We start from the raw sequence: 23420 nt of genomic DNA, 5'->3' as shown, positions 1-23420 counted from the left end.
TGCGTTCCACTTCGTGAAGTGGACGAGGGAAGTTTATATGGACAGACCCTCGTTCCCTCGATTTTGACCGAGGGAGCGAGTCTACTTCATATGTACACTTCAGGCACCTATATGTCCCACAATGCAGTACGATTGTGACGTCACCACAAATCTCGTCTAATCACCACCACAACAAACAACTCTATGATATATTAATTATATATTTTTTAATTTAAAACAACCCAAGTCCAAGTACACCTATATACATTTGGATGCTGAATTAAACAAATTATCAAAGGGGGAAAAAAAATGTAAATAATAAATCAACTCCATAGCTGATTCCAAGTGATCAAGGGCTTAGGACGTTCCAATTCAGCCCATTGCAGTTTCCGCCAGTAGTGGGCACTCGTGCAACGTAAGCAATGACGCACATCCGAGTGAACGAGACGGAGGGGAGTTAGCGAATGAAGGGCATGGCAATTTTGGACTGGAATGCAGCATAGGTGATTCTATTGTTTCTTAAAAGTCAATTTTTCCCTTTTGAACATACATAAAACCACATTGAGCTGAATTCAGAATAGTATGCTAGTACTATTTCTGCCATTCTGAATTCAGCCTTTTTTTTATATTAGATGTTTTTGCTATTCTGGATTGTTTTTTCTTTTTCTTTGAAACACATCATAGTTTTCTTATGGCAACAGGCCTGTATATTTTAAGAAAATTTAAAGGGATACTTCACCTCTGGAACGATGAATGTGTATTTAAAATGGGTCATTTATGTAGTAGAAATGTGAAATTATTTTTGAATTTGGAGCCTTCTAGACTGAGAAAAGCCAGAAAATGTATTTTTGGCTCATGTGGATGAAAGACAACAACTCCCAGAATGCACTTGCTTCGCTGCCCTACGAGGCCACTCCCAAGCCACGCCTACCGGTAAGAGAGCGCAGTTAAACAACTAAGCTAGGCTACTAGTTGACTCAAAACTTAAAAGACGCCGTTTTATCGTGAGTCTCCGTGACGAGTCTGCCCGGGATTTCGAGATCGCCCAAAATGTCCGGGATTCGGCTTTTCAGAACAAGAGCCTGATAGCTTAGCTTCCAAAAAAAGATGGCTGACACTATTTGTACATTCTGTGAGTGAGATCCCACCCCCTATGGGTGGGTTGAAAACATGCAGAACTAGCTCCTAGCACTGGCTGTAGTTTCTAGCCTCTGGCCAAAAAGTCCTCCGATGACGCAAAATGACGTTTTTTGCGTCATGGGAGGATTTTTTCCAGACAAAAAATAAATAAAAATACATGAAATCCCTCATCTCAGGGGGATATGAGGGAGGGAAGCACAGTAATTTGAAAATACTACAGGTTTTCTACTGATACAAAGCTTAATGCCTTTAAATCACACCTGCTAGCGCACTTCTTCAATGTTTACGTACTAGGTCAGCGGTAGAGTACACCGTTTTGTGGCTGTTCGAACACATTCAACCACATGAGCATCTACTCTATGAAAGCAATCTGGTCGAATGTGTTGGACTACCTCCGGAAGTGGCCAAAAATAGACAAGCTCCAAAAAAATAGCCCCTTTTTACACCTTCATTTACCACAGTCCACCTGTGATCCGATTTACAAAAATGCTTCTTAGTACCAGGTGTAAACAAGGCCTTGGACAGCTACCTAGTTGGGATACAACAGTTTAGGGATTAATGCTTAAATGAAAGTAGTCTACATTACTGGGACTAGCCTGAAAAAAAGAAAATCAGTATCAACCTGCACTCATCCTTTATCCCAAGATATTATTCTATACTTGCGTGACTGTAAAAAAGCGTGACTGTAAAAAAGCACTACAAAAAGCCAACGAGTGACCTCAAGAGAGGGGTTTGGGCATCAATATATGCAGTTATGCTAGTCCAGCCATAAAGTCGTATGTAAAGCCTCAAACAGACAGAAGCTAAAACCTTAATTTGATATGTGAAACATGAACAGGGGCCCAAGTTAACGACTAGAACTTGGCAAATGGTAAAGTTAAATGGCTTAGGCAGAAACTTGGCTTGTTTTAGTTCAAGTCAAGAATCTCAATGCACAAAAGAAAAAGGTTTAGTAGTGCAGAAGTCAAACTGAGAACAGTCATGAAACATCCAACTCCAGACAGAAATGAATAGCAAAGAGAAACATGTTGAGTTTCATGAAGTTTATTAAAACACTTAAATTCACTTGACCAGGTTAACTTGTCCACTAGACACCACAGTTTGCCCACTAGAGATGGTCTTGACGTGCGTGTCTCTTCCTGTAAAAAGTGGTAGAAGCATGAGGGGCATTCAAATAAATTCTCAGTTCCTGAAGTCAACTTACAGCAAGCACTCACTTTTCCTAGTGCAACTTTGCTCACAGGAGCCAGAGGAGGGATGGCACACCGCTGTACTACAGTGGATGAAGATCTAACAGAGGGGGAAAGGGTTAAGCCATAGAAATCACTGTAAAAAGCACTAATATTAAGGGTTGAGGTAAGGCTGCAGAGCATACGGTTTCCTGCAGAGGAGCCAGTGATGCTGGATCTACAAATGTGAACATCTTCACAACAAAGCGCTTGTAGTGGGTCGGGAACTGAAGACCAGATGATCCAGCCACTGGAACCAATGTGGTCAGGTAACGATCATCCTGGTAAGGGCATCTGAAAGGCAAAGAGGCAGTCAGAAATGCCTTACAGCACACTAGATGGATAAAGACTGGCCTTACTCACCCATCAACCAGAAGATCCCATTGGGGTAGACTGAGTGGACTGGGGGTTGATGTCGCCCAGCAACGTCCCAGCATCAGGACAATGTTGGGGTCGGTCCTCTCCAAAATGTGCACCTCAACATACACAGGCTCCCGCAGGACTTTTGTAACTGGATAATCAGCATCACTGTAGTAGGACGTGTACGCCTCGTCCCCTGAGGAAGAATGCAGTGTTTAACTAGAAACTGGAGTTTTAGAAAGGCTTTAGGCATACTTGGGACCAACACTTACCTTCTGCACAGCCTTTGGTGACACATTGACCATTTGCCAGTCTAAGCTCCACCCTGAGGGGTCCAGGAGCAGCTACTGGTGGAGGTGGAGGAACGGTGTTGACCTCCACAACCAGAGCTTCCACAGAGGTACCAGAGTACCTACACTGGAAGAGAAGCCTGGACAACAAACGGTGAGCTTGTAGCATTTGTCAATGATTTTACATTTATGATAAAGCATACATCACTTACTCAAAATGGCTGTCCCTTGTAATGGAACCAAGTGGTCCGATACCCACTTCATATGAGGAGGTCATTCTGTTTTCATACACCACATATCCACTGTCCTCCTGCAAATAGTAACATTGTTAGCATCCAATCCATTCTAAGCCATGCAGAACAAAACCACAAGCAGCTACTCGCCATCATGCTTGTGCCACATGCAGTGACAGGGAACTGGTATATAGCAAAGAAAGGTGTGGATCCCACTGGACTGCAAGCTGGATCACTTCCACCCAGGAGACGGACTGAATCCAGGCTCAATCGAGGCAGCGTAACATCTCTAGCCACCACTACCACAAACTGACCATCTCTTATACACTGGACAGTCACTGGAACGAGTTACAAGAGCAGGTTATTGCTGAGGATCAGTTTAACATGAATGCCTCTACACTGACTCTACACTCTTACCTGCCTTCCCATAGTAACACTGCTGTCCGTTAAAGCAGCAGTTGATAGCAGCACACTCAGCACCACTGATACCAGGTGGTCCACATTGAATCTGCTCATAATCAGCTACAGTACATTTGTCAAGGGGCTCTGCCTGTGCCACTGGCTGCTTAGGCTGAAACTGCTGAGGAAACTGTTGACTAGCTTGCTGTTGAACTGACTGAGAAAACTGTTGACTAGCTTGCTGTTGAACTGACTGAGGAAACTGTTGACTGGCTTGCTGTTGAACTGACTGAGGAAACTGTTCACTAGCTTGCTGTTGAACTGCCTGAGGAAACTGTTGACTAGCTTGCTGTTGAACTGCCTGAGGAAACCATTGACTAGCTTGCTGTTGAACCTGCTGAGGAAACTGTTGACTAGCTTGCTGTTGAACTGGCTTTTGAACCTGCTGAGGAAACCATTGACTAGCTTGCTGTTGAACCTGCTGACTAGCTTGCTTTTGAACTGGCTTTTGAACCGGCTTTTGAACCTGCTGAGGAAGCCATTGACTAGCTTGCTGTTGAACCTGCTGAGGAAACTGTTGACTAGCTTGCTTTTGAACTGGCTTTTGAACCTGCTGAGGAAACCATTGACTAGATTGCTGTTGAACTGGCTTTTGGACCTGCTGAGGAAACCATTGACTAGATTGCTGTGGAACTGGCTTTTGAAACCGCTGGTCAGTTTGCTGGAACATCAGAGCTTGAGGATTCTGGGGCAGATCACTCCACTTCGGAACAGCATGACTGACCGCACAGAACCAAACACAAAGTGCCAGAGACTGAACAGCACACCAACTTCTTGCCATTGTTCAACAGCTAGTCACACTGCTGAGGTGCTGCCCTTTGGTCTTTTTGTACTCTACAGACTTTGGCTAATTAATGATAATCCCTCCCTCTTCATTAACAGTCATGATTCTCCAGACTTGCACGAGTGGGAGTTTATACAACTAGGGCTGCGTTCCAGTCCACTTTTAGACACGCACTTGCGAACTTCCCTAAGCACTTCCCCTCGGGGGAATCCCTGCCGCCATTTTGAAGTGCGTTCCACTTCGTGAAGTGGACGAGGGAAGTTTATATGGACAGACCCTCGTTCCCTCGATTTTGACAGAGGGAGCGAGTCTACTTCATATGTACACTTCAGGCACCTATATGTCCCACAATGCAGTACGATTGTGACGTCACCACAAATCTCGTCTAATCACCACCACAACAAACAACTCTATGATATATTAATTATATATTTTTTAATTTAAAACAACCCAAGTACACCTATATACATTTGGATGCTGAATTAAACAAATTATTAAAGGGGGAAAAAAAATGTAAATAATAAATCAACTCCATAGCTGATTCCAAGTGATCAAGGGCTTAGGACGTTCCAATTCAGCCCATTGCAGTTTCCGCCAGTAGTGGGCACTCGTGCAACGTAAGCAATGACGCACATCCGAGTGAACGAGACGGAGGGGAGTTAGCGAATGAAGGGCATGGCAATTTTGGACTGGAATGCAGCATAGGTGATTCTATTGTTTCTTAAAAGTCAATTTTTCCCTTTTGAACATACATAAAACCACATTGAGCTGAATTCAGAATAGTATGCTAGTACTATTTCTGCCATTCTGAATTCAGCCTTTTTTTTTATATTAGATGTTTTTGCTATTCTGGATTGTTTTTTCTTTTTCTTTGAAACACATCATAGTTTTCTTATGGCAACAGGCCTGTATATTTTAAGAAAATTTAAAGGGATACTTCACCTCTGGAACGATGAATGTGTATTTAAAATGGGTCATTTATGTAGTAGAAATGTGAAATTATTTTTGAATTTGGAGCCTTCTAGACTGAGAAAAGCCAGAAAATGTATTTTTGGCTCATGTGGATGAAAGACAACAACTCCCAGAATGCACTTGCTTCGCTGCCCTACGAGGCCACTCCCAAGCCACGCCTACCGGTAAGAGAGCACAGTTAAACAACTAAGCTAGGCTACTAGTTGACTCAAAACTTAAAAGACGCCGTTTTATCGTGAGTCTCCGTGACGAGTCTGCCCGGGATTTCGAGATCGCCCAAAATGTCCGGGATTCGGCTTTTCAGAACAAGAGCCTGATAGCTTAGCTTCCAAAAAAAGATGGCTGACACTATTTGTACATTCTGTGAGTGAGATCCCACCCCCTATGGGCGGGTTGAAAACATGCAGAACTAGCTCCTAGCACTGGCTGTAGTTTCTAGCCTCTGGCCAAAAAGTCCTCCGATGACGCAAAATGACGTTTTTTGCGTCATGGGAGGATTTTTTCCAGACAAAAAATAAATAAAAATACATGAAATCCCTCATCTCAGGGGGATATGAGGGAGGGAAGCACAGTAATTTGAAAATACTACAGGTTTTCTACTGATACAAAGCTTAATGCCTTTAAATCACACCTGCTAGCGCACTTCTTCAATGTTTACGTACTAGGTCAGCGGTAGAGTACACCGTTTTGTGGCTGTTCGAACACATTCAACCACATGAGCATCTACTCTATGAAAGCAATCTGGTCGAATGTGTTGGACTACCTCCGGAAGTGGCCAAAAATAGACAAGCTCCAAAAAAATAGCCCCTTTTTACACCTTCATTTACCACAGTCCACCTGTGATCCGATTTACAAAAATGCTTCTTAGTACCAGGTGTAAACAAGGCCTTGGACAGCTACCTAGTTGGGATACAACAGTTTAGGGATTAATGCTTAAATGAAAGTAGTCTACATTACTGGGACTAGCCTGAAAAAAAGAAAATCAGTATCAACCTGCACTCATCCTTTATCCCAAGATATTATTCTATACTTGCGTGACTGTAAAAAAGCGTGACTGTAAAAAAGCACTACAAAAAGCCAACGAGTGACCTCAAGAGAGGGGTTTGGGCATCAATATATGCAGTTATGCTAGTCCAGCCATAAAGTCGTATGTAAAGCCTCAAACAGACAGAAGCTAAAACCTTAATTTGATATGTGAAACATGAACAGGGGCCCAAGTTAACGACTAGAACTTGGCAAATGGTAAAGTTAAATGGCTTAGGCAGAAACTTGGCTTGTTTTAGTTCAAGTCAAGAATCTCAATGCACAAAAGAAAAAGGTTTAGTAGTGCAGAAGTCAAACTGAGAACAGTCATGAAACATCCAACTCCAGACAGAAATGAATAGCAAAGAGAAACATGTTGAGTTTCATGAAGTTTATTAAAACACTTAAATTCACTTGACCAGGTTAACTTGTCCACTAGACACCACAGTTTGCCCACTAGAGATGGTCTTGACGTGCGTGTCTCTTCCTGTAAAAAGTGGTAGAAGCATGAGGGGCATTCAAATAAATTCTCAGTTCCTGAAGTCAACTTACAGCAAGCACTCACTTTTCCTAGTGCAACTTTGCTCACAGGAGCCAGAGGAGGGATGGCACACCGCTGTACTACAGTGGATGAAGATCTAACAGAGGGGGAAAGGGTTAAGCCATAGAAATCACTGTAAAAAGCACTAATATTAAGGGTTGAGGTAAGGCTGCAGAGCATACGGTTTCCTGCAGAGGAGCCAGTGATGCTGGATCTACAAATGTGAACATCTTCACAACAAAGCGCTTGTAGTGGGTCGGGAACTGAAGACCAGATGATCCAGCCACTGGAACCAATGTGGTCAGGTAACGATCATCCTGGTAAGGGCATCTGAAAGGCAAAGAGGCAGTCAGAAATGCCTTACAGCACACTAGATGGATAAAGACTGGCCTTACTCACCCATCAACCAGAAGATCCCATTGGGGTAGACTGAGTGGACTGGGGGTTGATGTCGCCCAGCAACGTCCCAGCATCAGGACAATGTTGGGGTCGGTCCTCTCCAAAATGTGCACCTCAACATACACAGGCTCCCGCAGGACTTTTGTAACTGGATAATCAGCATCACTGTAGTAGGACGTGTACGCCTCGTCCCCTGAGGAAGAATGCAGTGTTTAACTAGAAACTGGAGTTTTAGAAAGGCTTTAGGCATACTTGGGACCAACACTTACCTTCTGCACAGCCTTTGGTGACACATTGACCATTTGCCAGTCTAAGCTCCACCCTGAGGGGTCCAGGAGCAGCTACTGGTGGAGGTGGAGGAACGGTGTTGACCTCCACAACCAGAGCTTCCACAGAGGTACCAGAGTACCTACACTGGAAGAGAAGCCTGGACAACAAACGGTGAGCTTGTAGCATTTGTCAATGATTTTACATTTATGATAAAGCATACATCACTTACTCAAAATGGCTGTCCCTTGTAATGGAACCAAGTGGTCCGATACCCACTTCATATGAGGAGGTCATTCTGTTTTCATACACCACATATCCACTGTCCTCCTGCAAATAGTAACATTGTTAGCATCCAATCCATTCTAAGCCATGCAGAACAAAACCACAAGCAGCTACTCGCCATCATGCTTGTGCCACATGCAGTGACAGGGAACTGGTATATAGCAAAGAAAGGTGTGGATCCCACTGGACTGCAAGCTGGATCACTTCCACCCAGGAGACGGACTGAATCCAGGCTCAATCGAGGCAGCGTAACATCTCTAGCCACCACTACCACAAACTGACCATCTCTTATACACTGGACAGTCACTGGAACGAGTTACAAGAACAGGTTATTGCTGAGGATCAGTTTAACATGAATGCCTCTACACTGACTCTACACTCTTACCTGCCTTCCCATAGTAACACTGCTGTCCGTTAAAGCAGCAGTTGATAGCAGCACACTCAGCACCACTGATACCAGGTGGTCCACATTGAATCTGCTCATAATCAGCTACAGTACATTTGTCAAGGGGCTCTGCCTGTGCCACTGGCTGCTTAGGCTGAAACTGCTGAGGAAACTGTTGACTAGCTTGCTGTTGAACTGACTGAGAAAACTGTTGACTAGCTTGCTGTTGAACTGACTGAGGAAACTGTTGACTGGCTTGCTGTTGAACTGACTGAGGAAACTGTTGACTAGCTTGCTGTTGAACTGCCTGAGGAAACTGTTGACTAGCTTGCTGTTGAACTGCCTGAGGAAACCATTGACTAGCTTGCTGTTGAACCTGCTGAGGAAACTGTTGACTAGCTTGCTGTTGAACTGGCTTTTGAACCTGCTGAGGAAACCATTGACTAGCTTGCTGTTGAACCTGCTGACTAGCTTGCTTTTGAACTGGCTTTTGAACCGGCTTTTGAACCTGCTGAGGAAGCCATTGACTAGCTTGCTGTTGAACCTGCTGAGGAAACTGTTGACTAGCTTGCTTTTGAACTGGCTTTTGAACCTGCTGAGGAAACCATTGACTAGCTTGCTGTTGAACCTGCTGAGGAAACCGTTGACTAGCTTGCTTTTGAACTGGCTTTTGAACCTGCTGAGGAAGCCATTGACTAGATTGCTGTTGAACTGGCTTTTGGACCTGCTGAGGAAACCATTGACTAGATTGCTGTTGAACTGGCTTTTGAAACCGCTGGTCAGTTTGCTGGAACATCAGAGCTTGAGGATTCTGGGGCAGATCACTCCACTTCGGAACAGCATGACTGACCGCACAGAACCAAACACAAAGTGCCAGAGACTGAACAGCACACCAACTTCTTGCCATTGTTCAACAGCTAGTCACACTGCTGAGGTGCTGCCCTTTGGTCTTTTTGTACTCTACAGACTTTGGCTAATTAATGATAATCCCTCCCTCTTCATTAACAGTCATGATTCTCCAGACTTGCACGAGTGGGAGTTTATACAACTAGGGCTGCGTTCCAGTCCACTTTTAGACACGCACTTGCGAACTTCCCTAAGCACTTCCCCTCGGGGGAATCCCTGCCGCCATTTTGAAGTGCGTTCCACTTCGTGAAGTGGACGAGGGAAGTTTATATGGACAGACCCTCGTTCCCTCGATTTTGACCGAGGGAGCGAGTCTACTTCATATGTACACTTCAGGCACCTATATGTCCCACAATGCAGTACGATTGTGACGTCACCACAAATCTCGTCTAATCACCACCACAACAAACAACTCTATGATATATTAATTATATATTTTTTAATTTAAAACAACCCAAGTCCAAGTACACCTATATACATTTGGATTCTGAATTAAACAAATTATCAAAGGGGGAAAAAAAATGTAAATAATAAATCAACTCCATAGCTGATTCCAAGTGATCAAGGGCTTAGGACGTTCCAATTCAGCCCATTGCAGTTTCCGCCAGTAGTGGGCACTCGTGCAACGTAAGCAATGACGCACATCCGAGTGAACGAGACGGAGGGGAGTTAGCGAATGAAGGGCATGGCAATTTTGGACTGGAATGCAGCATAGGTGATTCTATTGTTTCTTAAAAGTCAATTTTTCCCTTTTGAACATACATAAAACCACATTGAGCTGAATTCAGAATAGTATGCTAGTACTATTTCTGCCATTCTGAATTCAGCCTTTTTTTTATATTAGATGTTTTTGCTATTCTGGATTGTTTTTTCTTTTTCTTTGAAACACATCATAGTTTTCTTATGGCAACAGGCCTGTATATTTTAAGAAAATTTAAAGGGATACTTCACCTCTGGAACGATGAATGTGTATTTAAAATGGGTCATTTATGTAGTAGAAATGTGAAATTATTTTTGAATTTGGAGCCTTCTAGACTGAGAAAAGCCAGAAAATGTATTTTTGGCTCATGTGGATGAAAGACAACAACTCCCAGAATGCACTTGCTTCGCTGCCCTACGAGGCCACTCCCAAGCCACGCCTACCGGTAAGAGAGCGCAGTTAAACAACTAAGCTAGGCTACTAGTTGACTCAAAAGACGCCGTTTTATCGTGAGTCTCCGTGACGAGTCTGCCCGGGATTTCGAGATCGCCCAAAATGTCCGGGATTCGGCTTTTCAGAACAAGAGCCTGATAGCTTAGCTTCCAAAAAAAGATGGCTGACACTATTTGTACATTCTGTGAGTGAGATCCCACCCCCTATGGGTGGGTTGAAAACATGCAGAACTAGCTCCTAGCACTGGCTGTAGTTTCTAGCCTCTGGCCAAAAAGTGCTCCGATGACGCAAAATGACGTTTTTTGCGTCATGGGAGGATTTTTTCCAGACAAAAAATAAATAAAAATACATGAAATCCCTCATCTCAGGGGGATATGAGGGAGGGAAGCACAGTAATTTGAAAATACTACAGGTTTTCTACTGATACAAAGCTTAATGCCTTTAAATCACACCTGCTAGCGCACTTCTTCAATGTTTACGTACTAGGTCAGCGGTAGAGTACACCGTTTTGTGGCTGTTCGAACACATTCAACCACATGAGCATCTACTCTATGAAAGCAATCTGGTCGAATGTGTTGGACTACCTCCGGAAGTGGCCAAAAATAGACAAGCTCCAAAAAAATAGCCCCTTTTTACACCTTCATTTACCACAGTCCACCTGTGATCCGATTTACAAAAATGCTTCTTAGTACCAGGTGTAAACAAGGCCTTGGACAGCTACCTAGTTGGGATACAACAGTTTAGGGATTAATGCTTAAATGAAAGTAGTCTACATTACTGGGACTAGCCTGAAAAAAAGAAAATCAGTATCAACCTGCACTCATCCTTTATCCCAAGATATTATTCTATACTTGCGTGACTGTAAAAAAGCGTGACTGTAAAAAAGCACTACAAAAAGCCAACGAGTGACCTCAAGAGAGGGGTTTGGGCATCAATATATGCAGTTATGCTAGTCCAGCCATAAAGTCGTATGTAAAGCCTCAAACAGACAGAAGCTAAAACCTTAATTTGATATGTGAAACATGAACAGGGGCCCAAGTTAACGACTAGAACTTGGCAAATGGTAAAGTTAAATGGCTTAGGCAGAAACTTGGCTTGTTTTAGTTCAAGTCAAGAATCTCAATGCACAAAAGAAAAAGGTTTAGTAGTGCAGAAGTCAAACTGAGAACAGTCATGAAACATCCAACTCCAGACAGAAATGAATAGCAAAGAGAAACATGTTGAGTTTCATGAAGTTTATTAAAACACTTAAATTCACTTGACCAGGTTAACTTGTCCACTAGACACCACAGTTTGCCCACTAGAGATGGTCTTGACGTGCGTGTCTCTTCCTGTAAAAAGTGGTAGAAGCATGAGGGGCATTCAAATAAATTCTCAGTTCCTGAAGTCAACTTACAGCAAGCACTCACTTTTCCTAGTGCAACTTTGCTCACAGGAGCCAGAGGAGGGATGGCACACCGCTGTACTACAGTGGATGAAGATCTAACAGAGGGGGAAAGGGTTAAGCCATAGAAATCACTGTAAAAAGCACTAATATTAAGGGTTGAGGTAAGGCTGCAGAGCATACGGTTTCCTGCAGAGGAGCCAGTGATGCTGGATCTACAAATGTGAACATCTTCACAACAAAGCGCTTGTAGTGGGTCGGGAACTGAAGACCAGATGATCCAGCCACTGGAACCAATGTGGTCAGGTAACGATCATCCTGGTAAGGGCATCTGAAAGGCAAAGAGGCAGTCAGAAATGCCTTACAGCACACTAGATGGATAAAGACTGGCCTTACTCACCCATCAACCAGAAGATCCCATTGGGGTAGACTGAGTGGACTGGGGGTTGATGTCGCCCAGCAACGTCCCAGCATCAGGACAATGTTGGGGTCGGTCCTCTCCAAAATGTGCACCTCAACATACACAGGCTCCCGCAGGACTTTTGTAACTGGATAATCAGCATCACTGTAGTAGGACGTGTACGCCTCGTCCCCTGAGGAAGAATGCAGTGTTTAACTAGAAACTGGAGTTTTAGAAAGGCTTTAGGCATACTTGGGACCAACACTTACCTTCTGCACAGCCTTTGGTGACACATTGACCATTTGCCAGTCTAAGCTCCACCCTGAGGGGTCCAGGAGCAGCTACTGGTGGAGGTGGAGGAACGGTGTTGACCTCCACAACCAGAGCTTCCACAGAGGTACCAGAGTACCTACACTGGAAGAGAAGCCTGGACAACAAACGGTGAGCTTGTAGCATTTGTCAATGATTTTACATTTATGATAAAGCATACATCACTTACTCAAAATGGCTGTCCCTTGTAATGGAACCAAGTGGTCCGATACCCACTTCATATGAGGAGGTCATTCTGTTTTCATACACCACATATCCACTGTCCTCCTGCAAATAGTAACATTGTTAGCATCCAATCCATTCTAAGCCATGCAGAACAAAACCACAAGCAGCTACTCGCCATCATGCTTGTGCCACATGCAGTGACAGGGAACTGGTATATAGCAAAGAAAGGTGTGGATCCCACTGGACTGCAAGCTGGATCACTTCCACCCAGGAGACGGACTGAATCCAGGCTCAATCGAGGCAGCGTAACATCTCTAGCCACCACTACCACAAACTGACCATCTCTTATACACTGGACAGTCACTGGAACGAGTTACAAGAGCAGGTTATTGCTGAGGATCAGTTTAACATGAATGCCTCTACACTGACTCTACACTCTTACCTGCCTTCCCATAGTAACACTGCTGTCCGTTAAAGCAGCAGTTGATAGCAGCACACTCAGCACCACTGATACCAGGTGGTCCACATTGAATCTGCTCATAATCAGCTACAGTACATTTGTCAAGGGGCTCTGCCTGTGCCACTGGCTGCTTAGGCTGAAACTGCTGAGGAAACTGTTGACTAGCTTGCTGTTGAACTGACTGAGAAAACTGTTGACTAGCTTGCTGTTGAACTGACTGAGGAAACTGTTGACTGGCTTGCTGTTGAACTGACTGAGGAAACTGTTGACTAGCTTGCTGTTGAACTGCCTGAGGAAACTGTTGACTAGCTTGCTGTTGAACTGCCTGAGGAAACCATTGACTAGCTTGCTGTTGAAACTGCTGAGGAAACTGTTGACTAGCTTGCTGTTGAACTGGCTTTTGAACCTGCTGAGGAAACCATTGACTAGCTTGCTGTTGAACCTGCTGACTAGCTTGCTTTTGAACTGGCTTTTGAACCGGCTTTTGAACCTGCTGAGGAAGCCATTGACTAGCTTGCTGTTGAACCTGCTGAGGAAACTGTTGACTAGCTTGCTTTTGAACTGGCTTTTGAACCTGCTGAGGAAACCATTGACTAGCTTGCTGTTGAACCTGCTGAGGAAACCGTTGACTAGCTTGCTTTTGAACTGGCTTTTGAACCTGCTGAGGAAGCCATTGACTAGATTGCTGTTGAACTGGCTTTTGGACCTGCTGAGGAAACCATTGACTAGATTGCTGTTGAACTGGCTTTTGAAACCGCTGGTCAGTTTGCTGGAACATCAGAGCTTGAGGATTCTGGGGCAGATCACTCCACTTCGGAACAGCATGACTGACCGCACAGAACCAAACACAAAGTGCCAGAGACTGAACAGCACACCAACTTCTTGCCATTGTTCAACAGCTAGTCACACTGCTGAGGTGCTGCCCTTTGGTCTTTTTGTACTCTACAGACTTTGGCTAATTAATGATAATCCCTCCCTCTTCATTAACAGTCATGATTCTCCAGACTTGCACGAGTGGGAGTTTATACAACTAGGGCTGCGTTCCAGTCCACTTTTAGACACGCACTTGCGAACTTCCCTAAGCACTTCCCCTCGGGGGAATCCCTGCCGCCATTTTGAAGTGCGTTCCACTTCGTGAAGTGGACGAGGGAAGTTTATATGGACAGACCCTCGTTCCCTCGATTTTGACCGAGGGAGCGAGTCTACTTCATATGTACACTTCAGGCACCTATATGTCCCACAATGCAGTACGATTGTGACGTCACCACAAATCTCGTCTAATCACCACCACAACAAACAACTCTATGATATATTAATTATATATTTTTTAATTTAAAACAACCCAAGTCCAAGTACACCTATATACATTTGGATGCTGAATTAAACAAATTATCAAAGGGGGAAAAAAAATGTAAATAATAAATCAACTCCATAGCTGATTCCAAGTGATCAAGGGCTTAGGACGTTCCAATTCAGCCCATTGCAGTTTCCGCCAGTAGTGGGCACTCGTGCAACGTAAGCAATGACGCACATCCGAGTGAACGAGACGGAGGGGAGTTAGCGAATGAAGGGCATGGCAATTTTGGACTGGAATGCAGCATAGGTGATTCTATTGTTTCTTAAAAGTCAATTTTTCCCTTTTGAACATACATAAAACCACATTGAGCTGAATTCAGAATAGTATGCTAGTACTATTTCTGCCATTCTGAATTCAGCCTTTTTTTTATATTAGATGTTTTTGCTATTCTGGATTGTTTTTTCTTTTTCTTTGAAACACATCATAGTTTTCTTATGGCAACAGGCCTGTATATTTTAAGAAAATTTAAAGGGATACTTCACCTCTGGAACGATGAATGTGTATTTAAAATGGGTCATTTATGTAGTAGAAATGTGAAATTATTTTTGAATTTGGAGCCTTCTAGACTGAGAAAAGCCAGAAAATGTATTTTTGGCTCATGTGGATGAAAGACAACAACTCCCAGAATGCACTTGCTTCGCTGCCCTACGAGGCCACTCCCAAGCCACGCCTACCGGTAAGAGAGCACAGTTAAACAACTAAGCTAGGCTACTAGTTGACTCAAAACTTAAAAGACGCCGTTTTATCGTGAGTCTCCGTGACGAGTCTGCCCGGGATTTCGAGATCGCCCAAAATGTCCGGGATTCGGCTTTTCAGAACAAGAGCCTGATAGCTTAGCTTCCAAAAAAAGATGGCTGACACTATTTGTACATTCTGTGAGTGAGATCCCACCCCCTATGGGCGGGTTGAAAACATGCAGAACTAGCTCCTAGCACTGGCTGTAGTTTCTAGCCTCTGGCCAAAAAGTCCTCCGATGACGCAAAATGACGTTTTTTGCGTCATGGGAGGATTTTTTCCAGACAAAAAATAAATAAAAATACATGAAATCCCTCATCTCAGGGGGATATGAGGGAGGGAAGCACAGTAATTTGAAAATACTACAGGTTTTCTACTGATACAAAGCTTAATGCCTTTAAATCACACCTGCTAGCGCACTTCTTCAATGTTTACGTACTAGGTCAGCGGTAGAGTACACCGTTTTGTGGCTGTTCGAACACATTCAACCACATGAGCATCTACTCTATGAAAGCAATCTGGTCGAATGTGTTGGACTACCTCCGGAAGTGGCCAAAAATAGACAAGCTCCAAAAAAATAGCCCCTTTTTACACCTTCATTTACCACAGTCCACCTGTGATCCGATTTACAAAAATGCTTCTTAGTACCAGGTGTAAACAAGGCCTTGGACAGCTACCTAGTTGGGATACAACAGTTTAGGGATTAATGCTTAAATGAAAGTAGTCTACATTACTGGGACTAGCCTGAAAAAAAGAAAATCAGTATCAACCTGCACTCATCCTTTATCCCAAGATATTATTCTATACTTGCGTGACTGTAAAAAAGCGTGACTGTAAAAAAGCACTACAAAAAGCCAACGAGTGACCTCAAGAGAGGGGTTTGGGCATCAATATATGCAGTTATGCTAGTCCAGCCATAAAGTCGTATGTAAAGCCTCAAACAGACAGAAGCTAAAACCTTAATTTGATATGTGAAACATGAACAGGGGCCCAAGTTAACGACTAGAACTTGGCAAATGGTAAAGTTAAATGGCTTAGGCAGAAACTTGGCTTGTTTTAGTTCAAGTCAAGAATCTCAATGCACAAAAGAAAAAGGTTTAGTAGTGCAGAAGTCAAACTGAGAACAGTCATGAAACATCCAACTCCAGACAGAAATGAATAGCAAAGAGAAACATGTTGAGTTTCATGAAGTTTATTAAAACACTTAAATTCACTTGACCAGGTTAACTTGTCCACTAGACACCACAGTTTGCCCACTAGAGATGGTCTTGACGTGCGTGTCTCTTCCTGTAAAAAGTGGTAGAAGCATGAGGGGCATTCAAATAAATTCTCAGTTCCTGAAGTCAACTTACAGCAAGCACTCACTTTTCCTAGTGCAACTTTGCTCACAGGAGCCAGAGGAGGGATGGCACACCGCTGTACTACAGTGGATGAAGATCTAACAGAGGGGGAAAGGGTTAAGCCATAGAAATCACTGTAAAAAGCACTAATATTAAGGGTTGAGGTAAGGCTGCAGAGCATACGGTTTCCTGCAGAGGAGCCAGTGATGCTGGATCTACAAATGTGAACATCTTCACAACAAAGCGCTTGTAGTGGGTCGGGAACTGAAGACCAGATGATCCAGCCACTGGAACCAATGTGGTCAGGTAACGATCATCCTGGTAAGGGCATCTGAAAGGCAAAGAGGCAGTCAGAAATGCCTTACAGCACACTAGATGGATAAAGACTGGCCTTACTCACCCATCAACCAGAAGATCCCATTGGGGTAGACTGAGTGGACTGGGGGTTGATGTCGCCCAGCAACGTCCCAGCATCAGGACAATGTTGGGGTCGGTCCTCTCCAAAATGTGCACCTCAACATACACAGGCTCCCGCAGGACTTTTGTAACTGGATAATCAGCATCACTGTAGTAGGACGTGTACGCCTCGTCCCCTGAGGAAGAATGCAGTGTTTAACTAGAAACTGGAGTTTTAGAAAGGCTTTAGGCATACTTGGGACCAACACTTACCTTCTGCACAGCCTTTGGTGACACATTGACCATTTGCCAGTCTAAGCTCCACCCTGAGGGGTCCAGGAGCAGCTACTGGTGGAGGTGGAGGAACGGTGTTGACCTCCACAACCAGAGCTTCCACAGAGGTACCAGAGTACCTACACTGGAAGAGAAGCCTGGACAACAAACGGTGAGCTTGTAGCATTTGTCAATGATTTTACATTTATGATAAAGCATACATCACTTACTCAAAATGGCTGTCCCTTGTAATGGAACCAAGTGGTCCGATACCCACTTCATATGAGGAGGTCATTCTGTTTTCATACACCACATATCCACTGTCCTCCTGCAAATAGTAACATTGTTAGCATCCAATCCATTCTAAGCCATGCAGAACAAAACCACAAGCAGCTACTCGCCATCATGCTTGTGCCACATGCAGTGACAGGGAACTGGTATATAGCAAAGTAAGGTGTGGATCCCACTGGACTGCAAGCTGGATCACTTCCACCCAGGAGACGGACTGAATCCAGGCTCAATCGAGGCAGCGTAACATCTCTAGCCACCACTACCACAAACTGACCATCTCTTATACACTGGACAGTCACTGGAACGAGTTACAAGAGCAGGTTATTGCTGAGGATCAGTTTAACATGAATGCCTCTACACTGACTCTACACTCTTACCTGCCTTCCCATAGTAACACTGCTGTCCGTTAAAGCAGCAGTTGATAGCAGCACACTCAGCACCACTGATACCAGGTGGTCCACATTGAATCTGCTCATAATCAGCTACAGTACATTTGTCAAGGGGCTCTGCCTGTGCCACTGGCTGCTTAGGCTGAAACTGCTGAGGAAACTGTTGACTAGCTTGCTGTTGAACTGACTGAGAAAACTGTTGACTAGCTTGCTGTTGAACTGACTGAGGAAACTGTTGACTGGCTTGCTGTTGAACTGACTGAGGAAACTGTTGACTAGCTTGCTGTTGAACTGCCTGAGGAAACTGTTGACTAGCTTGCTGTTGAACTGCCTGAGGAAACCATTGACTAGCTTGCTGTTGAACCTGCTGAGGAAACTGTTGACTAGCTTGCTGTTGAACTGGCTTTTGAACCTGCTGAGGAAACCATTGACTAGCTTGCTGTTGAACCTGCTGACTAGCTTGCTTTTGAACTGGCTTTTGAACCGGCTTTTGAACCTGCTGAGGAAGCCATTGACTAGCTTGCTGTTGAACCTGCTGAGGAAACTGTTGACTAGCTTGCTTTTGAACTGGCTTTTGAACCTGCTGAGGAAACCATTGACTAGCTTGCTGTTGAACCTGCTGAGGAAACCGTTGACTAGCTTGCTTTTGAACTGGCTTTTGAACCTGCTGAGGAAGCCATTGACTAGATTGCTGTTGAACTGGCTTTTGGACCTGCTGAGGAAACCATTGACTAGATTGCTGTTGAACTGGCTTTTGAAACCGCTGGTCAGTTTGCTGGAACATCAGAGCTTGAGGATTCTGGGGCAGATCACTCCACTTCGGAACAGCATGACTGACCGCACAGAACCAAACACAAAGTGCCAGAGACTGAACAGCACACCAACTTCTTGCCATTGTTCAACAGCTAGTCACACTGCTGAGGTGCTGCCCTTTGGTCTTTTTGTACTCTACAGACTTTGGCTAATTAATGATAATCCCTCCCTCTTCATTAACAGTCATGATTCTCCAGACTTGCACGAGTGGGAGTTTATACAACTAGGGCTGCGTTCCAGTCCACTTTTAGACACGCACTTGCGAACTTCCCTAAGCACTTCCCCTCGGGGGAATCCCTGCCGCCATTTTGAAGTGCGTTCCACTTCGTGAAGTGGACGAGGGAAGTTTATATGGACAGACCCTCGTTCCCTCGATTTTGACCGAGGGAGCGAGTCTACTTCATATGTACACTTCAGGCACCTATATGTCCCACAATGCAGTACGATTGTGACGTCACCACAAATCTCGTCTAATCACCACCACAACAAACAACTCTATGATATATTAATTATATATTTTTTAATTTAAAACAACCCAAGTCCAAGTACACCTATATACATTTGGATGCTGAATTAAACAAATTATCAAAGGGGGAAAAAAAATGTAAATAATAAATCAACTCCATAGCTGATTCCAAGTGATCAAGGGCTTAGGACGTTCCAATTCAGCCCATTGCAGTTTCCGCCAGTAGTGGGCACTCGTGCAACGTAAGCAATGACGCACATCCGAGTGAACGAGACGGAGGGGAGTTAGCGAATGAAGGGCATGGCAATTTTGGACTGGAATGCAGCATAGGTGATTCTATTGTTTCTTAAAAGTCAATTTTTCCCTTTTGAACATACATAAAACCACATTGAGCTGAATTCAGAATAGTATGCTAGTACTATTTCTGCCATTCTGAATTCAGCCTTTTTTTTATATTAGATGTTTTTGCTATTCTGGATTGTTTTTTCTTTTTCTTTGAAACACATCATAGTTTTCTTATGGCAACAGGCCTGTATATTTTAAGAAAATTTAAAGGGATACTTCACCTCTGGAACGATGAATGTGTATTTAAAATGGGTCATTTATGTAGTAGAAATGTGAAATTATTTTTGAATTTGGAGCCTTCTAGACTGAGAAAAGCCAGAAAATGTATTTTTGGCTCATGTGGATGAAAGACAACAACTCCCAGAATGCACTTGCTTCGCTGCCCTACGAGGCCACTCCCAAGCCACGCCTACCGGTAAGAGAGCGCAGTTAAACAACTAAGCTAGGCTACTAGTTGACTCAAAAGACGCCGTTTTATCGTGAGTCTCCGTGACGAGTCTGCCCGGGATTTCGAGATCGCCCAAAATGTCCGGGATTCGGCTTTTCAGAACAAGAGCCTGATAGCTTAGCTTCCAAAAAAAGATGGCTGACACTATTTGTACATTCTGTGAGTGAGATCCCACCCCCTATGGGTGGGTTGAAAACATGCAGAACTAGCTCCTAGCACTGGCTGTAGTTTCTAGCCTCTGGCCAAAAAGTCCTCCGATGACGCAAAATGACGTTTTTTGCGTCATGGGAGGATTTTTTCCAGACAAAAAATAAATAAAAATACATGAAATCCCTCATCTCAGGGGGATATGAGGGAGGGAAGCACAGTAATTTGAAAATACTACAGGTTTTCTACTGATACAAAGCTTAATGCCTTTAAATCACACCTGCTAGCGCACTTCTTCAATGTTTACGTACTAGGTCAGCGGTAGAGTACACCGTTTTGTGGCTGTTCGAACACATTCAACCACATGAGCATCTACTCTATGAAAGCAATCTGGTCGAATGTGTTGGACTACCTCCGGAAGTGGCCAAAAATAGACAAGCTCCAAAAAAATAGCCCCTTTTTACACCTTCATTTACCACAGTCCACCTGTGATCCGATTTACAAAAATGCTTCTTAGTACCAGGTGTAAACAAGGCCTTGGACAGCTACCTAGTTGGGATACAACAGTTTAGGGATTAATGCTTAAATGAAAGTAGTCTACATTACTGGGACTAGCCTGAAAAAAAGAAAATCAGTATCAACCTGCACTCATCCTTTATCCCAAGATATTATTCTATACTTGCGTGACTGTAAAAAAGCGTGACTGTAAAAAAGCACTACAAAAAGCCAACGAGTGACCTCAAGAGAGGGGTTTGGGCATCAATATATGCAGTTATGCTAGTCCAGCCATAAAGTCGTATGTAAAGCCTCAAACAGACAGAAGCTAAAACCTTAATTTGATATGTGAAACATGAACAGGGGCCCAAGTTAACGACTAGAACTTGGCAAATGGTAAAGTTAAATGGCTTAGGCAGAAACTTGGCTTGTTTTAGTTCAAGTCAAGAATCTCAATGCACAAAAGAAAAAGGTTTAGTAGTGCAGAAGTCAAACTGAGAACAGTCATGAAACATCCAACTCCAGACAGAAATGAATAGCAAAGAGAAACATGTTGAGTTTCATGAAGTTTATTAAAACACTTAAATTCACTTGACCAGGTTAACTTGTCCACTAGACACCACAGTTTGCCCACTAGAGATGGTCTTGACGTGCGTGTCTCTTCCTGTAAAAAGTGGTAGAAGCATGAGGGGCATTCAAATAAATTCTCAGTTCCTGAAGTCAACTTACAGCAAGCACTCACTTTTCCTAGTGCAACTTTGCTCACAGGAGCCAGAGGAGGGATGGCACACCGCTGTACTACAGTGGATGAAGATCTAACAGAGGGGGAAAGGGTTAAGCCATAGAAATCACTGTAAAAAGCACTAATATTAAGGGTTGAGGTAAGGCTGCAGAGCATACGGTTTCCTGCAGAGGAGCCAGTGATGCTGGATCTACAAATGTGAACATCTTCACAACAAAGCGCTTGTAGTGGGTCGGGAACTGAAGACCAGATGATCCAGCCACTGGAACCAATGTGGTCAGGTAACGATCATCCTGGTAAGGGCATCTGAAAGGCAAAGAGGCAGTCAGAAATGCCTTACAGCACACTAGATGGATAAAGACTGGCCTTACTCACCCATCAACCAGAAGATCCCATTGGGGTAGACTGAGTGGACTGGGGGTTGATGTCGCCCAGCAACGTCCCAGCATCAGGACAATGTTGGGGTCGGTCCTCTCCAAAATGTGCACCTCAACATACACAGGCTCCCGCAGGACTTTTGTAACTGGATAATCAGCATCACTGTAGTAGGACGTGTACGCCTCGTCCCCTGAGGAAGAATGCAGTGTTTAACTAGAAACTGGAGTTTTAGAAAGGCTTTAGGCATACTTGGGACCAACACTTACATTCTGCACAGCCTTTGGTGACACATTGACCATTTGCCAGTCTAAGCTCCACCCTGAGGGGTCCAGGAGCAGCTACTGGTGGAGGTGGAGGAACGGTGTTGACCTCCACAACCAGAGCTTCCACAGAGGTACCAGAGTACCTACACTGGAAGAGAAGCCTGGACAACAAACGGTGAGCTTGTAGCATTTGTCAATGATTTTACATTTATGATAAAGCATACATCACTTACTCAAAATGGCTGTCCCTTGTAATGGAACCAAGTGGTCCGATACCCACTTCATATGAGGAGGTCATTCTGTTTTCATACACCACATATCCACTGTCCTCCTGCAAATAGTAACATTGTTAGCATCCAATCCATTCTAAGCCATGCAGAACAAAACCACAAGCAGCTACTCGCCATCATGCTTGTGCCACATGCAGTGACAGGGAACTGGTATATAGCAAAGAAAGGTGTGGATCCCACTGGACTGCAAGCTGGATCACTTCCACCCAGGAGACGGACTGAATCCAGGCTCAATCGAGGCAGCGTAACATCTCTAGCCACCACTACCACAAACTGACCATCTCTTATACACTGGACAGTCACTGGAACGAGTTACAAGAGCAGGTTATTGCTGAGGATCAGTTTAACATGAATGCCTCTACACTGACTCTACACTCTTACCTGCCTTCCCATAGTAACACTGCTGTCCGTTAAAGCAGCAGTTGATAGCAGCACACTCAGCACCACTGATACCAGGTGGTCCACATTGAATCTGCTCATAATCAGCTACAGTACATTTGTCAAGGGGCTCTGCCTGTGCCACTGGCTGCTTAGGCTGAAACTGCTGAGGAAACTGTTGACTAGCTTGCTGTTGAACTGACTGAGAAAACTGTTGACTAGCTTGCTGTTGAACTGACTGAGGAAACTGTTGACTGGCTTGCTGTTGAACTGACTGAGGAAACTGTTGACTAGCTTGCTGTTGAACTGCCTGAGGAAACTGTTGACTAGCTTGCTGTTGAACTGCCTGAGGAAACCATTGACTAGCTTGCTGTTGAACCTGCTGAGGAAACTGTTGACTAGCTTGCTGTTGAACTGGCTTTTGAACCTGCTGAGGAAACCATTGACTAGCTTGCTGTTGAACCTGCTGACTAGCTTGCTTTTGAACTGGCTTTTGAACCGGCTTTTGAACCTGCTGAGGAAGCCATTGACTAGCTTGCTGTTGAACCTGCTGAGGAAACTGTTGACTAGCTTGCTTTTGAACTGGCTTTTGAACCTGCTGAGGAAACCATTGACTAGATTGCTGTTGAACTGGCTTTTGGACCTGCTGAGGAAACCATTGACTAGATTGCTGTGGAACTGGCTTTTGAAACCGCTGGTCAGTTTGCTGGAACATCAGAGCTTGAGGATT

General features: G+C 44.1%; 4 protein-coding genes and 1 pseudogene across 6 annotated transcripts; all 5 read right to left on the bottom strand.

Annotated features, from left to right (window-relative positions):
- Positions 1 to 2147: 2147 nt before the first annotated feature.
- LOC309482106 (zona pellucida sperm-binding protein 4-like) lies at positions 2148 to 3933 on the bottom strand. The gene is made up of 5 exons (XM_082147339.1): positions 2981 to 3933; positions 2712 to 2904; positions 2495 to 2642; positions 2337 to 2409; positions 2148 to 2258 (listed from the first exon to the last, which is right to left on the bottom strand). Exons 1-5 carry the CDS (start codon positions 3165 to 3167, stop codon positions 2182 to 2184), a joined length of 678 nt encoding a protein of 225 aa, XP_082003465.1. The 5' UTR covers positions 3168 to 3933; the 3' UTR covers positions 2148 to 2181.
- Positions 3934 to 6845: 2912 nt separating this feature from the next.
- Positions 6846 to 8264, bottom strand: LOC309482107 (zona pellucida sperm-binding protein 4-like). The gene is made up of 5 exons (XM_082147340.1): positions 7679 to 8264; positions 7410 to 7602; positions 7193 to 7340; positions 7035 to 7107; positions 6846 to 6956 (listed from the first exon to the last, which is right to left on the bottom strand). The coding sequence occupies exons 1-5, from the start codon at positions 7863 to 7865 to the stop codon at positions 6880 to 6882; spliced, it is 678 nt and encodes a 225-aa protein (XP_082003466.1). The 5' UTR covers positions 7866 to 8264; the 3' UTR covers positions 6846 to 6879.
- A 3361-nt stretch (positions 8265 to 11625) lies between these two features.
- On the bottom strand, positions 11626 to 13415 carry LOC309482113 (zona pellucida sperm-binding protein 4-like). 2 transcript variants are annotated; one of them, XR_014200190.1, is made up of 4 exons: positions 12459 to 13415; positions 12190 to 12382; positions 11815 to 12120; positions 11626 to 11736 (listed from the first exon to the last, which is right to left on the bottom strand). XR_014200190.1 is itself a non-coding variant. In XM_082147345.1 (3 exons), the coding sequence occupies exons 1-3, from the start codon at positions 12643 to 12645 to the stop codon at positions 11907 to 11909; spliced, it is 594 nt and encodes a 197-aa protein (XP_082003471.1). In that variant the 5' UTR covers positions 12646 to 13415; the 3' UTR covers positions 11626 to 11906. The 2 variants fall into 2 exon arrangements, 1 of the variants encoding a protein (XP_082003471.1); XM_082147345.1 differs by having other exon boundaries at positions 11626 to 12120.
- Positions 13416 to 16412: 2997 nt separating this feature from the next.
- On the bottom strand, positions 16413 to 18820 carry LOC309482328 (zona pellucida sperm-binding protein 4-like; the record flags this gene model as incomplete). Its single annotated transcript, XM_082147678.1, has 9 exons — positions 16413 to 16523; positions 16602 to 16674; positions 16760 to 16907; positions 16977 to 17169; positions 17246 to 17403; positions 17476 to 17573; positions 17647 to 17834; positions 17914 to 18424; positions 18674 to 18820. The coding sequence occupies 9 exons, from the start codon at positions 18818 to 18820 to the stop codon at positions 16447 to 16449; spliced, it is 1593 nt and encodes a 530-aa protein (XP_082003804.1). The 3' UTR covers positions 16413 to 16446.
- Positions 18821 to 21192: 2372 nt separating this feature from the next.
- LOC309482327 (zona pellucida sperm-binding protein 4-like) lies at positions 21193 to 22621 on the bottom strand (annotated as a pseudogene). Its single transcript, XR_014211693.1, has 4 exons — positions 22256 to 22621; positions 22026 to 22183; positions 21757 to 21949; positions 21193 to 21687 (listed from the first exon to the last, which is right to left on the bottom strand). The product of XR_014211693.1 is annotated as a zona pellucida sperm-binding protein 4-like (transcript).
- Between the last annotated feature and the right edge of the window lie 799 nt (positions 22622 to 23420).

This window comes from Leuciscus leuciscus (assembly GCF_965113295.1).
Source record: "Leuciscus leuciscus genome assembly, chromosome: 19".
Taxonomy (NCBI): domain Eukaryota; kingdom Metazoa; phylum Chordata; class Actinopteri; order Cypriniformes; family Leuciscidae; genus Leuciscus; species Leuciscus leuciscus.
This window is presented reverse-complemented; position numbering and strand designations above follow the sequence as displayed.